The sequence below is a fragment of the Myotis brandtii genome, unplaced genomic scaffold, assembly GCF_000412655.1.
Source record: "Myotis brandtii unplaced genomic scaffold, ASM41265v1 scaffold59, whole genome shotgun sequence".
NCBI lineage: Eukaryota > Metazoa > Chordata > Mammalia > Chiroptera > Vespertilionidae > Myotis > Myotis brandtii.
Window position 1 is genome coordinate 1,904,406 of NW_005370223.1, and position 18,274 is coordinate 1,922,679.

At 39.5% G+C, this 18,274-nt stretch overlaps 2 protein-coding genes across 12 annotated transcripts in view; one reads left to right on the top strand and one right to left on the bottom strand.

Moving 5' to 3' along the window:
* Nucleotides 1-579: 579 nt before the first annotated feature.
* MTERF3 (mitochondrial transcription termination factor 3) lies at nucleotides 580-17,547 on the bottom strand. 3 transcript variants are annotated; one of them, XM_005879247.2, is made up of 9 exons: nucleotides 17,072-17,547; nucleotides 16,920-16,947; nucleotides 15,490-15,832; nucleotides 14,053-14,205; nucleotides 10,056-10,245; nucleotides 4,453-4,600; nucleotides 3,825-3,896; nucleotides 2,103-2,264; nucleotides 580-852 (listed from the first exon to the last, which is right to left on the bottom strand). In XM_005879247.2, exons 3-9 carry the CDS (start codon nucleotides 15,815-15,817, stop codon nucleotides 658-660), a joined length of 1,248 nt encoding a protein of 415 aa, XP_005879309.1. In that variant the 5' UTR covers nucleotides 15,818-15,832; nucleotides 16,920-16,947; nucleotides 17,072-17,547; the 3' UTR covers nucleotides 580-657. The 3 variants fall into 3 exon arrangements, with proteins under 3 accessions (XP_005879309.1, XP_014405715.1, XP_014405714.1); XM_014550229.1 differs by lacking the exon at nucleotides 16,920-16,947; XM_014550228.1 differs by lacking the exon at nucleotides 17,072-17,547 and having other exon boundaries at nucleotides 16,920-17,065.
* A 524-nt stretch (nucleotides 17,548-18,071) lies between these two features.
* PTDSS1 (phosphatidylserine synthase 1) overlaps nucleotides 18,072-18,274 on the top strand; it is a 59,870-nt gene continuing 59,667 nt past the window's right edge. For 8 of the 9 annotated variants that reach the window (XM_014550222.1, XM_005879249.2, XM_014550225.1 and 5 more), the window contains exon 1: nucleotides 18,076-18,250. In XM_014550222.1, coding sequence (XP_014405708.1) covers nucleotides 18,126-18,250 — 125 coding nt within the window. In that variant the 5' untranslated portion in view covers nucleotides 18,076-18,125. Of the gene's footprint in view, nucleotides 18,251-18,274 lie in introns of all 9 variants that reach the window. The other variant, XM_005879248.2, reaches the window with a different exon arrangement.

Consider the following 18,274-nt stretch of genomic DNA (forward strand, 5'->3'; position numbering starts at 1 on the left):
GTAGTAGATATTAGATAAATAATACAGTATGCTCCAGAAACTCATTTAACATTTCAAAGAAAATACAGATGTTTTGTGATAAAGCCACTTTAAAACCCCTGTGACTGCCCAGCCGGCGTGGCTCAGTGGCTGAGCGTCGACCTATAAACCAGGAGGTCACAGTTTGATTCCAGGTCAGGGCACATGCCTGAGTTGGGGGCTCATTCCCCAGTAGGGAGTGTGCAGGAGGCAGGCGATCAATGATTTTCTCTCATCTTTGATGTTTCTCTCACTCCCTCTCCTCTCTGAAAAAAAAAAAAGAAAAAAAAAAAGATTAAAAAAATAAAATAAAAGCCCTGTGACTTTAAGAGGAAAATCCTCCACTTCTCATCTTCACCAGAAATGGCAACGCCAGCCTATATATAGCAAAACCGGCTGTTTCTTTAAGCTTGCTATATTGTGAGTTTTCTCCTTCCCCAGAAGGAAGGAAATGGTTGAGTCAAAGAATTAAGTCACTAGGAACTTTTAAAAAAGATCTACCAGAAGTGTACTCAAATTTATAATATCAAGAAATTGTGTCCAATATCAATTGAGGTTCAAGGCATTTCTTTTGAAGTATATTAATTTATTAATACATACTTTTATTTTATATGATTATATTTTAACATTCATCAAAAACTAAAGAGTTTTTAAGAATTTTTCAAAGTCCTGTACTGAGGCTTTGGCAAGATCTTCACAAAATATTTCATCAGGCACTGATACCAATTTGTCCAAAGAGATGTAGTTAGCTTTTGCTGGATCATACTGTGCTCTTCCTAAATAGGCCAGAAATAAATGTCTTTCTTGGACTTTAAACAACCTTGCATTAAATACCTACAAAAGAAAAAGAGTTTTAAAAAATTATGCACTGAAAGATGAACTATTAAAATGTTTATATGGCTAAAAATTTTAATAGGCTAACAAATGTAAAGTATTGACCACATGCTCAGTAAACCTGATAAATGCCCAAGGTTTATAGCTTCCACTAAGAAATTATGATTAAAAAGGGACTCAAAACTTACAAACAGAACAATTATAAAAAAAATTAAGGGCTACATTATAGTCAAAGAACAGTCTAATCAATCCAGAGACAGGAAAATTTCATTCTGTTAATGATCCATTAAAATATCAGGGAGTAAAAAAAAAAACCTGGCCTGAGAAGTACTGATTCCCTGTTCCCTGATGTGGACTCCAGCTCTGCCTCAGAGAAGCGCAGAGGGAGTGGGGAGACAAAGTTTTATGGAATCCTGAATATAACCAGAAGCGTACCAATCTTTCCTTAGCGAGATATTTCCTCATGTCATTATCCTTTACCATCCACCATCCTGCTCTGAAATGACAAATTAACCATACCTATTAAGTTATAATTGTTTCCCATGTTACTTAATCATAAAACTGCTGTGCTAACAATAACTGTTATTTGCTTGAGACAATTAGTTTCACACCAGAATTATAAATGTACCTGTCAAAAATTTAGTCTATATCAGTTTCCTCACAGCCTATTTTCAGTTCATGTATTTTTCCATTGATAAGATTTGTTTTGTTTTCCCAGCACTACCACCCAGACCACTAGGAGTCTAAGAGTCCCAATACGGTAGCAACAGTTCTACGACTGGGGTTTCAAGAATCTAGAGAGTTTGGGGTGACTCAAATCTATGTGTGTATGTTTTTATTTTTAAATGTATTTTTATTGATTTCAGAGAGAAAAAGAAACATCAATGATGAGAGAGAATCGCTGATTGGCTGCCTCCTGCACACCCCACACTGGGGATGGAGCCCGAAACCTGGGTGTGTGCCCTTGACTGGAATTGAACCCAGGACCCTTCAGTCCCCAGGCTTATGCTCTATCCACTGAGCCAAATCAGCTAGGGCTCAAAGTGCTTTTTGAGCCTTTGCTCCAAAGTGTTACCTTGATAAAAAGATGGGCAAAAGAAATATGACTTTCACACAACCCTCAGCACCAGACTGCATCTGGTCCAGTTCCTTCACAAACAGCAAGGCATTGTCACAAGCGAGCAGCATTATGCTGGAGAGCGGCGGCAGACGGAGGGCAAGGACGGCTCTCACGGAGCTGTGCGCATTACCTGCGGGAACCTGGCAATGATGTGGTGGGGAATGCTCATCACATTGTGCACAAAATCAAAAGTCTCCGTAAGTTTCCTTTTATTCGCAGTTAACATCTTTGGGATTTTGGTGATCATATGTTGAATTTCGTTATGTTTAAAACCTAGTTCAAGACGATAAACCTAGAAGAAAGTAGAGTTGCTATAAATCATGAATAGAAAGTTATCTTGGTACTATGCTAGAGGACACATTGATTCTTTTAATATTTAAAATACGGACAGTAAATTCTGGAGACAGCTATGCCAATGCCCTCATGAGATCGTAGCTTCCTACTTCTGGGGTAACTTGAATTTCAAATCCCTCTCCTGAGAATGAGCTACTCACAGCATGGGCGGATCCCAAAGGAGCTCTCATAATTATGCGACAGAATGATGGTGGCTTGGGAGACCCGGTCAGGTTGTTGTTTTGGGCCCTACCATACAGCAGTAAGATTTTCAAAGTGCTTTTTGAGCCTCTGCTCCCAAGTGTTATCTGAAACACTACATGTCAAAATTCCAGACAGAGATGAAAAAACTACACACCCAAACGTGGGTTCGGTCTTCTATGTGCAGCCTGAGCGCCCCCACCAGTCCCCGGCTTGTATCACTCCGCACTCTCTCCCCACTAGACTGGAAGCTCCATGAGAGCAGGGCCTCCCCCCAGCACAGTGTGGGGGTAGGTGCTCAACAACTTTTACAACTGAATATAAAACACTGTGAGCACCTCAGAAAACACTGTGAGGCCTTAGGTAATAATCCTATATAATAAAAAGGCAATATGCAAATTAACCATCACTCCATCACAAAGATGACCGCGCCCAGTCCTCTCAGCCCCGCCAGAGTCCCCCAGTCCCGGGGGGCGGCTGCTGAGAGCGAGCGTGAGCGACCTGGCGGAATGCTTGCTTTGTCGCTGCACCCAGCTCGGGCCGGACCCCCAGAGCCAGAGCAACACGGACAGGGACAAGGGGGCCGGCCTGCAGCCTCCGCAGCGCAGGTCCCTCCCGCCTCCCACGGAAGCGATGCAGCTCCCTCCCAGCTCCCGTGGGCATCGGCAGCTCGCTTCTGCCTCCCATGGAAGCAGCACGGCTCCCAGCGGCACGCTGCGGTTCCCACTGGCTCCTGCAGAAGCGGTGGGCGGCCTACTGCGTGCGATATCGCGCGATGGGCTACTAGTTTCAAATATTACTACAGCTTTGTATACTAACTAGTCAGCTGCCCTTGGCTCTACGCTATTCGCCGGGAGAAAAATGGTGAAGAATGTCTGGTATGTTCCATGTAAGTTCAAGTTCTGAAAAAATCTCATTGGCACAGGTGTAAGGAGAGCCATGTGCTGGCCACTGCTCTCCCCACAGAAGCCTTCTGGATCCAGTCTCCAAAACTCATCTCCCACCTGCACCACATCGACAAAGACTCTCGTACCGGCAACAGAAGCAGTTTCCAGGGAGCACCCACATACCTAGGATTACAGGCATCTGTGTCTGCAAGGTGACTTACTCATGTAACACCTGGTGAACATGTGAAAATATCATCACCGAAAACAAATAGCTTGCTACATATTTATCATTTCCTATTTTCGTCTTTTTAGAAAGAACTTCATTTATAATATAGTTTTCTTTAAGATGACAATAGGAAAATCTATCCTCTTCAGAGGACTTAACACTTCAAGAAAGAAGCTGATTTTTCAAAAGCTTAAAATCATCCTACCTTCATATTTTCTTTCACGGGCTCCAGACTTCCAGTTAGTAGCCTTGGGAGACGAACTACCAGATCTCTAGTCTGCAGTTATAAAACAGTCTATCATTACTATATGCGCAACTAGTTTGGGAAGCCAAAGCAATCAAGAAAATACAAATCTAAAAATTCTAAAATGACCCTCAGAAAAGGCCTAAGAACCCCATAAATACATAAATGTAAAACTGTTTGAGGAAAAAAACATACTAAAAACAAAACTTATGGTAACAATTTGATGGAATATTATAAAATAATACAGCTACATGTTTAAGCTAGCAGGTTTCTTCATTCATAGCTGTTAGAAATATGAGATTTAACAATTACTAAATATAGCTGACATGGAAATATAAAAATTCTCCCCCCCCCCTTTTTAAATATATTTTTATTGATTTCAGATAGGAAGGGAGAGGGAGAGTGAGATAGAAACATCAATGATGAGAGATAATCATGGATCGGCTGCCTCCTGCATGCCCCCTACTGGGGATCGAGCCCGCAACCGGGCATGTGCCCTTGACCAGAATTGAACCCAGGACCCTTCAGTCCACAGACCAATGCTCTATCCACTGAGCCAAACCAGCCAGGGCTCTCCCCTTTGCTTTACCTTTTTCACACTAAGTTCAAGTTCTTTCTGAAAAAATCCCAGTCTGTTATCCAGTCTTTCCACTGAAAAATTCAGCAAAAATGGCGCCTTCCTGACCATCTGTGCGATGTCTGCCTTACTGAAACTTTTTGACTGTAGATAAGCCACTCTAAAGAAACACAAATACACATACATGATAAACATCTACTAGTGATGCTACTTTCCAAAATAATTACTGTTTTTAAAGACTTTCATACCCCCCAAATAAAATAATAAAAAAATCCCATCTATAATAATAAAAGTGTAATATGCTAATTAGACCGGACAGCCGAACGACCTTCTGGACGTCCTTCCAGACGACCTTCTGGATAAAGCCAGGGCTGTGAGGGCTGAGTTCCTTGCACAAATTTCATGCATTGGGCCTCTAAGTCTACAATAATGGCCCAAATATGGTTAAATCAAGCATCCATCCAACTCTAGAATGGTCCCCATTTACAGTTAAAAGCAGAAAATAATTACCTTTTTAGTTAATCTAACTTATTTTGTTAGTTGGTAGGGAAAAAAAAGAAATGGATTCTGTTTAAGAATTTTTTTGGGGTCTAAGAATAGAAAATACACAAATTAAGAAAATAGATTCAGAATTCTTTTTACAAAGAAAGACTCTTAAGTATGAGATGAAATTTATTTTAGTATCTCAGAGAAACTGAAAGGAATTTTAGTGCATTTACTAAGTATGTATTTTCATAATTAATTTTTACTGTAGTTTTTCAATATGTATTTTGTTAACAATGAAGACATTTCCTGCTAAATTTCTGGAAACCAAAATAAGGTAGTGAAATATAGAAAGTCTGACTATAAAATAACAGTATTGATTTTTAAAAATCTATAAACAGTAAAAGTCAGTGTTATTACTATAGTAAATGTCTAAAATATATCAGGACATTATCTTGTTTAATTCTTACCAGGAAAAAAAAAAACAACAACAAAAAACCCCCCACACAAACCTTGTGAACCAGATAAAATTTCGATATTACATTTGAAAACACATAGATCCAGAGAAATTAAATAACTTACAAAACTACCAGCTACTTAATGGCAAATTGAGATTTCAACTAAGTTCTATGCCTCCCTTTAACACTTACAATATTTCTATACCATGTATCAGACATTATATTTTACTAGAGGCCTGATGCACGAAATTCATGGAAGGGTAGGCCTTCCTTCCCCCGGCTGCCGGCTTCGCAGACCCAGCTTTGTGGCCCAGCTTCATGGCCCCGCCCCCCGCCCGCACCTGCCTTGGCCTGGTGCTGCCCGTGTCCGCATCCACACCCCCCCACTTCCGCAGTTCTGCAGAGCGCCCCAATCAATCGCCCCGCAGAAGGTGGCCTGGGCCTCCCTCTTTTGGGTGATCTCGGACCCACCCCCCCGATTGATTGCCCCGCCAGCCAGTGGCCTGGGCCTCCATCTGCAGGGTGATCGCGAGGCCCCTGGAACAATCGCATTGCACCGGCCTTGGCTGGCCTGGCACCAGTGCGTGTCATAGTGTGGTCGGCCGTTTGGTCGATTTGCATATTACGCTTTTATTTATAGATATTCAAATGACTGTTACTTTGGAAAACATTTACATGTCACAAGGAAGAACACATTTTCTTATATAAAAGAATGCTTACCAAAAAAAAGACGAAATATAGACATATGAAAAATGCTCCAAATATTTGATGTTCAAAACATCATTTCAAAAACAACAAGGCATTATTTTTATCTATAAAATGAACTGAAATCATAAAGTTTGGTAACACCATTTTAGTGAGGATAATAGGGCAATTGGCACTCTGTACAATGTTGGTGGGAGTATAAATTGGACAACAACCACCTACACAAGGGACAATTTGTCAACGCCTATTAAAATGACAAACCCACACATCCTTTGACCTATAATCCCCCCCACCCATTTCTAGAGATCTTTCCTACAGATATGCACCAATACGTGTGGAACGATGTCTATACAAGGAGAGTCACTGCAGCTTCATTGAAATAGTAAAGACCACAAACAACCACCATGTTTACAAATAAGGGACTACATAGACTCAAAGTATGAACTACATGAGGGATAAAAAAAGAATAGGAAGCACCAATATCAAACTATCTACAACATACTAGTATAGCTAACGTAAGAAAGTGGGGTGCAGAATCTATACTAATAAAAGCGTAATATGCAAATCAACCGAACAGCTGAACAGTGGAATGACCGCCCAGACCCAGACGACCTTCCAGATGAAGCCAGGGCTGGGAGGGCCGAGGCAACTGGGGCTGCAAAGGCCTACTCTTGCACGAATTTCGTGCATCGGGCCTCTAGTAGTATGTATAAATGTTACCAGTTGTATGTATGTGTGCTCATGTGTATGCATGTACAAAGAAATGCATATATGCTTGTGTACAGTAGAACATTCTTAGCAGGTTGAACAACAAACTTGATAATAGTAGCTGCCTCCATGGATGGCTTTTAGAAGGACGATGAGGGACAGGAGTAAGTAGGCAGAAAGGAGGGTTACTTTTCTTTTCACCGTTCATTTGGTGCTTTAGTTGGTATGACACTTGGACAGCTGGCTGCATTATTCATATGTAGACTTTTCTTTATACATTATATGGCAATGTATACTGATCTGATACATCTAGTACACAAAATAAGATCCTTTAGGATAGTTATGCACAGGACATTTAATATTCAGTCTGTACATTGGATCCCAGGATGTGGTGGATCAGAGAAAAAAATGTTGGCTGAGGCATGTTGGGTAAAGGAACCACAGTTATATAACACAGTGAACACAAATCTACTTTGCAAGGCAACTGTAGTGTGTGCAACACTGGCGCTTTGAGGAAGTGGGACTGTTTCACACTAACCAGTTTAGGAACACAAAAGACAAGCACCATCCGCATCAGGATACAGATGTTGGGTTTCACGAACCACTCCTATTTCTATATTTAGGAAACCAATGTTTTTAGTCAGAGATCAGATAAAAAGGACAATAGGTACAATCTCCAACTAAAATCCTGCTATAGCCTAGACAGTGAGGTGGTAGGACATTAGGAGACTTTAAGACTGCAGCTCCTCTGGATCCCCCAGTGTGTCTGCACTCTTCTTCAAACGGGCCTCTTCCTCAGGTGCAGAGTCACCTTCACAACATCTGAGATGCCACTCTGTCCCAAGATGCAAGGAACATCGTAGAAGACATTTGCTTTTATTCCACACAGACCCTTAATCATGGTGGAAGTTGGACACACCTGCCTAAGATTCTTCATTATGCTTGCAGCCAGATCTGCCACAAATAGTCCAATGGCCCAGGATGTGTAGCCTTTCAGTTTGGTCACCAAGGAGGATTACTCTTTGTTTGTGTGGCAGTAAGAATCAATATCTGATTAAAACATCAAAACTGTTGTCTACGTTGTGATAATTTATCAATAAAACATTATACATATAAGGCACAAATAGAAAAAAATAATTAAATGCAGATTATTCACTTGAAAATTCTTATAAAGAATCAAATAACATTTTACACATTTAAAATTTTCTTCATTAAAAACAAGTATATGAAATCAGTGCATTTAGAAATTCTAGAAAATAAGAATCCTGTACATAAACCAAAGCCAGAAGCTAAGTTCAATTAAATACAGCTTCTTTTTCATTGTACACCCTTTGAGTACATGTGGATAAATTACCGATTAAAATACTCAAATTAATTTAAAAAATGCTCCACAGTTTAATTTATCAGCCAGGTTTTAGGAACCATTCAACGACCATCTGTATGAGAATACTCCTTAGTTGTTAGGAGCATGTGTAACAAACTCCTTTTACACTTAAGTTTCTTTCATTGAATTAGAAGTAAAGAGGCAGTACAGCCAGGTGTAGTAGTCAGGACTCTGGAGTTAGACTAACTGAGTTTGAATCCAAGGCCTGCCACTAGCTACATAATCTTGAGCATATTATTTAACCTCTCTGTGCCTCCCCTATAAAATGAGGACTTTATAATAGTACTACAGTAGGAAGTACTGTAATGGCTCCCAATGATCCCCACTTCCTGGTATGCACAATTTCTCGCAATTAATCTTGAACAAGAAGGGCAAGTAGGTTTTTGAATAGGAAGAAAATAGTGTTCCAGACAGCCAGGAGGAGATGTGGGTATGTCAGACTGAGTTTCCTAGAGTCATTCTTTCCCTCCTCTGTACTGTAATGAAATCCCATGAAGGGAGAGAGCGTGACTGTCTTACATGACTGAAGTCTAGCCCAGTGCTTTGCTTTATAATAAGGGCTCAAGTTGTTCAATATAAGGAATGTGCTGTTCTGTTTTTTCCTAGTGCAAAAAAAGACCGTCAAACTAAGAAGGTTAAGGAACTGCAAAGCTCTCTGAAATGTGGTGAGACCAACATCAGAGTGAGAAGAGTCTGGGGGAGAAGACTGGAGGCAGACCAGCTAGGAGACTGCTGAAGTAATCGTGGTGCAAAATGATGAAGACCTGAGGTAAAGCATTCCAAGTGAAGATTAAGAGAAACGCAGTGACTGACTGGAGAGATATAAAAAGGTAAAATCGACAGAGCGAGGTGACTTATCGGATGTGGATGCTAAAAGAGTGGAGCAAGTTAATACCAGCATTTCTGACTGGGGCAACAGGTAACAGCGCTCCATTCAGCGAACCTGGGAGTACAGGGAGTCACTGAGGTGAGAGGTGGGGGTGCTGATGAATTCAAAGTGTGAATTACAACAGGGGCTGTTTTGTTCTCTATGGTGTTCCCAATGCCTAGCAGAATCCTTATCCCATAGATCAGTGATGGCGAACCTATGACACGCGTGTCAGAGGTGACACGCGAACTCATTTTTTTGGTTGATTTTTCTTTGTTAAATGGCATTTAAATATATAAAATAAATATCAAAAATAGAAGTCTTTGTTTTACTATGGTTGCAAATATCAAAAAATTTCTATATGTGACACGGCACCAGAGTTAAGTTAGGGTTTTTCAAAATGCTGACAGGCCGAGCTCAAAAGGTTCGCCATCACTGCCATAGATCAATACTACCTCACTGTTTACATATCACAGATTCAGTAAATTCTTTGGATGTTGAAGGAAGCACAAAGGTGTTTATAGAAGTGGTAATGAAAGACAAAAAAAGGAACTAAAATAGTTAACTTATGAGAACGATTAAGCAAATGATATAACAATCTGCCGAGAGAATGTCAAATGTTTACCTTCAAAAACTAGCTAGTAAAGAACACAAAAATTCAGGCTTTCTTAACATTAAATGTACTCTCAGATAATCCTGACATTTGTTAATGGATTTAAAAGAAAACTTATTCCAGTTTCCAAAGAGAAAGAGTTAAGTACTGACTCAGCAAGAAGTTTTTATGTTTGATGTTTTTGTTTTCAGATAAAAATAAGAATGGGCTGTTGAATTAAAAAAAAAAACACACCTGTTTTAGATTCTTAATTTTGATCAAAGTCCAAACAAAACAATAACATTCATGTTCATTATCTCGGTTGATTCTTGTGCAGCTGAGACTTAAAAAAACAACACATATATTTCCTTTAGAATCACTTCGTGGGTTATGTGGGAATCATTCTAAAAACCCTACCTGGTCTCAAGATTTTCAAGGTCTTCTGAGAAAATAGCATAATTTTTCGTCAGGAATGCTCCCAGTTGGCTATCCTCTATCCCCAGATCTTTAAGGAACAGGAGTACTTGGTTAATGTCTTTTTCGAAATCCAGTCTCAGAAGGAGATTGGCTGCTTCTGGGTGTTTCTCTATTTTGGATAAGTCCACTCCTGTAATAAATACAAACATTGAAGAGAACTGCTTAACTCAGTCATTAAACTTCAGACACAGACGTTTAAGAAATTAGTGATGGGAAATCAACAACCTATCCAAAGGAGAACTGAGAAAGGCCAATAGAAACTTCAAAGTATTTTCAACTAAATTGGTTGCAGAAAAAAAAAAAAAAAAAATGAAAACACAGTATTTATTTCAAAGTCATATATAGAGGAAAACAGTGTATTTGGGGCTAAATTACCACTCCTAGGTAATCTAAGTAAACCACACAAGGACAGGAGAGAAAGAGTAAAAAGGAGCAATATCAAGGTGTTATTTCAAATCATTCTTTGGTTATGGATATAATTAGGTGTCAGCATTAATTAGGCAGAGAATCAAAGTAACCTGTAATTCAAAATTCTCATTAAAACCGAGCACTTGATTCTCTCATTTTTTCCCTTTTACGTGATTTAAAAAAATAAACATGAGTAGGAAAGGCCTATTCCTTACTTTAGAATAAACATTTAAGGATAATGTAAAACCCTAATTTTAGATTCAAATGTCATATTCATTAACATATTTCATCAGGTTAAAAATAACTCAAACTGATTTATAGATGCAACTTTGCAGTCTAAAATATAAAAGCAATGAAATAAAAACATTCTTTAATGGTATCTACAAATAGAAAAATTATTATTTTGATATTTTAAGATTCATATTCTAAACTCAAATTTCTGGGTATTAATCAGGTATTGACATAAGATGGTTGAAAGCAGAAAAAGACTATAGACACACACACAGAATGAAGACCAGAAAAAGAGCCAGGATGAATTAAAAATCTGGCCTACAGTAACAGTGGCATTCAAATCAAAAGGGGAAAACTATTCAGTAGAATACAATGGGACCACTTGGAAAAAATTAAGAATTCCTTCTATATCTGATTCAAAAATTAATTTCATGTAGATATAAACCTAAAGTATACCAACTTTAAAACTACTAAAAGAAAACACAGCATTTAAAAAATAACATTAAGTTTAACTACATAAAAGTACAAAACCTATGTATAGCTTTCTGTATGGTAATATTTGCTTAGAAAAAGGTTGATAATGAGGGTTACCTTTGGAAAAGTGGAACTGACAATGTAGAGGGGTTAAGAGCTCTTTCTTTTGTAATATTTGCACTTTTAACAACTCGATACAATTTTTTTGCAATTTAAAATATTAAGTTAAAAAATGAAATTTTTGAATGGACAGATAAGTAAATTAGAAACCAGTTTCAAAAATCTGTGCAAAATGGGGGAAGGGATGCTTTAAAAATAACATAAAGGGTTCAGACTTCAAATTTAACTAAATATTACAGCTTACATGTGCTAAAGTGCCTTGCTCAGCATGAGCTGTCACATCCTGACTGTGCTGAAACAAAAATCTTGAAAAGCTGCTTTTTCCCAGCAAACGGAGAACTGAATCTCATCAGGAGGGCACACTGCTGTCAGCACAAATCATGGGCTTACAATTTCATTAACTTGCAAAATAGTCATGAATGCCTACTATGGACCAGGCCCTTCCGGTAGGTTCTGGGGATATATAAAATGAATAATAAAGAATGATTCTAACTTCTAGGTGACCACAGTCTAAGTTGGCTTTATCCCATCATTTCAGTAACTACAAACATTACTGCTGTGTTTGGTTAGTGTTACACATATTTATTTACTGTATCCATCAGGGTCTGGCAGGCAAAAGAAATTGCCCTAGAAAGTTCAAATGAAAACAACTTTAATGGAGAGACTGTAGATAGTGGTGTGAGCAGAATTAAGAGAACAAATGAGGGCACCCCTAGAGCTAAAGACACAGGGAGAAAAAGTATTACCCAAACCAAAGGGAGCTGGAAGCAATTAAGAAAGGGTTTCTCAGTAGGAGCTGTTGTCATGGAAGAGAGTTACATGACGCAGAGCAGGGAGGGAACAGGAAAAAAAATACTCCTACCTGCCTCCCTCTGTGCCTGCAGGTGCCTCCCACTGGGCTCAAGCAGCCCAGAAGTCAGCTGGCAAAGGAGCCCTAGTGCACAGACGTTAGCCTCCTGGGATGGAGAACAGGCAGAGAAAGGCAGAAAACAGATCTGGGAAGCAAACAGAGAAGTAGATCACTAGGTCCTCAGAAATACTGCCTGACAAGGCAGTCATGGTTCCTCTACAGTACTGCCATTTAAGTTACCTCTTAGGTGTGCACCTGAAGTATCAGCATACAGATGAAGGAATGCCTGACATATTCCACAGCTCTAGGTGTACTGTAAGTTATCTGAAGGTAGGGACCCTGTTATTTGATCTTGTCTTACCCAGAGCACTGATCACAAGGCTGGGAAAGCTGTTCTAAGAGGAAGGACACTGGCTCCCCTGCTTGCAGCAGAAGTCATCTTTCTCTCCCCTTTGAACCCACACATCGCTTTATTTGTGTCCCTTATATGGGACTTACCACTTTCATCCTTGCATTCTAGCTATTTGTATGTGTGTATTTAGGTGCTTGTGAATTCTTGAAGCTTCTTGAGAACATGGCCATTCCCTATATATTTAGGCACTTGCCCAAGGACATGAGTCAACAATCGCAATGTTATTAGTACTAGGATCGAAGCAAGGAGGGGGTGAGCCCAGAGAAAGGCCACTTTGTTTGGAAGGTCAGAGAAGATATTTCAGAAGTTACATGAACTTGAATTAAGTTCTCCAGTTGCCCAAGATGACCAATCAAAGGAAGGGTGGCAAGCAGTGAAGCTAAAAAGGTCAGTGGGGGACCAGGAAGAACTTTAAAGCCATGGGAAAGCTTTAAAGGATTTCAAGTAGGTTACTGACAGCCGGATTTGCATTTTAGACAGAGCACTAACCTTAGAGAGATTATCAGGGCAATATTGCTGATGAGAAGACTATCAAGTTAGGAAGCTCCTAACTTTTCAGTGAAAAGTGAGGACCTAAACTAGATGGATCTGAGATAATCCCTTACCTTCCTCTCAATCCTCCAGGAGGAAGAAGGTTCATCATCTGGGAAAATCAAGTAAGAGAAGTGCCAGACCCATAGACGATGGAAAAAGCAGAAGGCGGCAGTAAGGTGCTAGACTGAAAACAAGAGGACTAAGTAAGAGCTCGCAGATCCCTGGGGTGCCTTCAACTACCCAAATCCAAGCGCATCCTATGTCAAGAACTCAGATACTTATGGAGCAGTCCTAGAGAGAACCCATCACATCCAGGGGGACAGTCGGGGTAGTGGGGAAATGGAACAAATACATCATCTGTATGGTTAACTGTAGGAAAAACTGTCCTGAGAGGCCACTGGAAGGTGTGGGAGAATATGGCCCGAGGAACAAAGAAAACTAATAAAAAACAAGACAATTATTACTCATGGAAAAATGAAAAGTTTTACAGGAAGGAAAATAATCATAATACACTTCCTGGAGAGCAGTGAGGAATATTTATGGTCATTATGTAAGCACTGACTAAAGACTCATTTAAAACTTGTTATTATAACTATATTGGAAGAACTGACGGGAACAGGGGGAATATGAGATCAACTGATGTCTGAAACGAATGAGCCAAACAGCAGCACTGTACCAGTAAGTAACTACAAAAACATTTAGGGTTAAATACCCACAGAAAGAGCTACAGAAGTGGACCCTCTGGGGAAGGGGATGCCATGTCAGGAAGGATGAAGCGCGAGTACAGTTTTCACTAGAAGCCATCCACACAGTTTGACTTCTGCTCATGCGTATGTACTACTGTGACAGATTATAAATGCTGGATTTAAACCAAGTAAAAAGAAATGAAGAGTACACTTAAGACTTACCTAGAAGCACTAACTTCTGCAGAGTCTCAGAATGATCCACATAGTCTCGAAGTGTAAATGAATCGGGGGGCAAAGGAGGGTCTGCAATAATCCGAACAGCCTCCTGCTCCGAAATTGGCTGCAAAGGAGACAATGGAGGCACATCGTCCAGGCCTGTGAAGCCAGCCATGTGGAAAGAGAGAAGCAAGTCAGCTCTCCAATCTGTACACTTCAAACTGTTTCTACAACAACCACCTGCATTCCAGCTATTCTTATGTGTGTATTTAAATGCCTGGCTTCCCTAGTTGGCTTATTTATAAATCTTGGGATCACTGCAAGATTAAACATCTAAGAAGTACAAATATTTTCTACCTTCTGATAGGAAAGGTTAAGATCATTTAGAAATCAATTACTCTTCCTCCAAGATAAGAAATTTCTTGGTAAATTTCTATTCCATAAAGATGAGTCCTTCCCCTTTCCTTCACTTTTAATCAACAGTTAAGTGACTCTCTCTAGTACACTGTTGATTCTGAGGTTTTAGTCTTAAACAATTATGGAAGATACTGGAAATTATAACCTACCTAAGAAATAAGGACTGATTTTTTTTTTCTTTTTGCCTCTAACCACCACTTTCTAATTTCTTATAGCCAGTCTCTCCTCCTGGCCTCCCAAATCTCCTCCCCTTATTGTCTTTCATATTCTACTTAACCTAATATCTCATTTGCAGTGAAATATTCTCGCACAGAAACATTCCTAGACTAGGAATAGCAGGAGGGAGAAGACTGACTAAAGAGTGACACAAGGGAGCTTTTGGGGATGATATAACTGTTGTATTGGTTGAGTGTGGTAGTCATTACATAACTAAATGCATATGTTAAAATTCATAGAACTAGCCCTAACCGGTTTGGCTCAGTGGATAGAGGGACGGCCTGTGGACTGAAGGGTCCCAGGTTCGATTCCGGTCAAGGGCATGTACCTTGGTTGCGGGCACATCCCCAGTAGGGGGCGTGCAGGAGGCAGCTGATTGATGTTTCTCTCTCGTCGATGTTTCTAACTCTCTATCCCTCTCCCTTCTTCTCTGTAAAAAAATCAATAAAATATATTAAAAAAAATTTATATAAAAAAAAATCATAGAACTATATACCCAAAAAAGGATACATTTTTATTGATATAAATCATACCCTAATAAACCTAATTACCTGAAAAGAATTTTCGGATCTAAATAAAGTATGTAGAAAGCAAATGCTGTATATAGAGCTATAAAGTAATTTTATACATATTACCCTACAAACATTTTATCTTAGTAAAATAGAGGCAAAGTAGGAGTAAATAGAACTGGCCATGTTATTTTTCTTGCCTGGTACGAAATATGACTTGCAATAGGCTAAGACTATAAACAGGTAGCTTATTCAATCTACTAGTGGGGCAAAAGGGACTTTTCTGAAAGTTCAGAATTACCTTCTAGAGACAGCTCAGAATCAAAGGTGGGTATCTTTTGTGACTGCTCATTCACGGAAGGAAGCATAGTGCTTTGGGCAGAATTAATCTCTTGCCCACTTGATTTGGTAAACTGGGAACTATTATTCCATTTGGAGGAAGTCCTGTAAGTCTTAAATCCCCACTGGAGAAAGCAATTGTCAGAGGACACCTGAGGCTGAGCAGAAAGTCCATGCAACCATGTTTGTCCTGGTCTCTGAAAATGGTTTCTGAGTTGTGCAGCAGTAATTAAGCTGCTCCGTTTAATTGAGTTGAACCACCTGGGTATCTGTTGGGCCGACAGGGCCATTTTTCTTAAAGTGGCCTGCAAAGGATATATGAATAACCATTAAAAAAATAGAAACGTACTTTATTTAAATGTTTAAAACAATATTCAAACAACCAAAAGATAAACTGAAAACTATTTTTTCAAATTAAAGGGTCTTTAATAACTTTAGATGAATAAAGTAGTCAGATGTTTCTTAAAGACAAGTAAAAAACAAGGCAGTCTCACTTCCAAACCAAAAGACAGGATCTAATAAAGTTATGCTTTGCAATTTAAAAACAAAAAACAAAATCACTGGTGTAAGAAAAATATTTAAAACAAAAATCTGTAAACATTCAAATTACAGCTGAACCCAACAATCCCTGTTAATTTAATAATTTAAAGGAAGTAAAGTGATGCAATTTAAGTGTTCTTGAAATTTGGTTTGTAGGACATTTAAGAAACAGATTGCTCATCAAAACAACACTGAATTATTCAAATTATTTTATGTATATACAGCTGACCCTTGAACACCATGGGAGTTAAGGGTACCATGCCCCACCACCTGTAGTCAAAAACCCAGGTATTGCTTTGACTTCTTCAAAACTTAACTACTAATAGCCGACTATTGAACAGAAGAAGCCTTATCAATAACATAATGAGTTGATAAACAAACATTTAGTATGCTATATGTACTATGTACTGTATTCTTACAATAAAGTAAACTAGACAAATGAAAATATTAAGAAAATCGTAAGGAAGAAAAAATATCTACAGGACTGTATTTATCAATATTGTAAGTTTACTTGATAAACTGACAGTACCTACATATCAACACTGTCTTATATGCTACAAAACACTGCAGATGTTATACGTATTACTAACACTAGACATGAAAGATAAAAAGATAACGTGAAAAAGAAATTTGCATTAACAGGTAGTATAACGATTCATGCATTAACAATAAAGAAGCACCAATGTAACTGCTTCATGGTTATCGAGGTGCCTCATGTAATTGATATGATTGTTTTGATATAACCTATACACTAATAAGAAATGGTTATAAAATTTTCAGGGCATACAATATGATTCATATTCATAATATAGTGTTGAAAACATTGTTATATTCTTGAAAATAACCACTTACCTATGATAGTATGCAGTTTCTACAAGTATTGGAGGGGAGAGGTAGGGGGAGACAGAAAGAGAGACTTTATGGTAATGTAATTCTTTGAAAGCAATGTTATAAAACAGTAAGAAAACTAACACATTATTAATTTTAAATTAAATACCATCCACCTTATGGCTATGTAAGGCTAGGCTATTCACTTCCCTACAAGTCTCACAAATGATGTTCTACACGATGAATACTTTGTCTTAAATGAATCATTACTATCAAGGTTGCTTCTTGCTTCATCCTCAGGACTAAACACGGTTGATTATTTCAGACACAGCTGTTACTCAAAAGGGAATTGAACAAAATCAGTCTTGTCAAATTCTGTTTGTAGGAAAAAAAGAAAAGCCTTAAAAAAAGTCAAAACTCCCAGCCAGTGTGGCTCAGTGGTTGAGCTTCCGCAGGCAGACAGCCAGCCAGACAGACACTACACTTCCCCGCCCTCCGCAAAGCCGGCTAACGAGCGTGGTCTGGGTCCCGTCAGCCACGGGCAGAAACAAAACAAACCCCCTCGATTGGGCCGCGAAGACCCCAAAAGGCCCCAAGGTCGGGACCAGGCCGAGTGCGGACCCCATCCCCGGCCGGGGCAGCGCCCTCACGCCCCACCGGCTTCAGGCTGCTGATGGGAAGAGAGACCATTTTCTTTCTCTCCAATTTGTAAGCCTTTGATTTCCTTTTCTTGTTTTATTGTATTGGCTGAAATGTACCCAGTATGATGCATTCAGTATGATGTTGAATAGGAGTGGTAAGAGAGGATATCCCTTGCTTGATCTTAATGGAAAGCATTGAGCCCTTTACCATTAAGTACAGTTGACCCTGGAACAATATGACTAGACGTTCTGACCTCCCATAGTCGAAAATCCATGTGTAACTTTTGACTCCCCCTATACTTGATAATGTCCTACTGTTAACCAAAAGCCTTACTGATAATATAGGCAATTAATTAACACGTCTTTTATATCTTATATGTATTATATACTTATTATAATAAAGTAAGTAGAGAAAATGTTATTAAGAAAATTGTGACTTGCCATCCGGCCTCCCTTGCGCTGCAGCTGGTCACCTCCTGGGTCCCAGCCTTCCAGGACCAGGGCAGCAGTCGCAGCCGCTGCCGCTGCCACCACCATGGTGTCCTGCGTGGGGAGCAGGACCCTGAGCAAGGACGATGTGAACTACAAGATGCATTTCCGGATGATCAACGAGCAGCAAGTGGAGGACATCACCATCGACTTCTTCTACCGGCCGCACACCATCACTCTGCTCAGCTTCACCATCGTCAGCCTCATGTACTTCGCCTTCACCAGGTGCGGCGGGCCCGGCCGCGCGGG

Bases quoted from the DNA above. Each gene is read 5' to 3' on its own strand.
- MTERF3 (XM_014550229.1), bottom strand. From the start codon at position 15,817: ATGGCCCTGTCGGCCCAACAGATACCCAGGTGGTTCAACTCAATTAAA. The intron at 14,206-15,489 runs GTAATTCTGAAC...CTGGCTTCACAG, and splicing joins TTCTGAGCTGTCTCTAGAAG to GCCTGGACGATGTGCCTCCA. The intron at 4,601-10,055 runs GTAGGGTTTTTA...GTGTTTCTTTAG, and splicing joins CTTGAAAATCTTGAGACCAG to AGTGGCTTATCTACAGTCAA.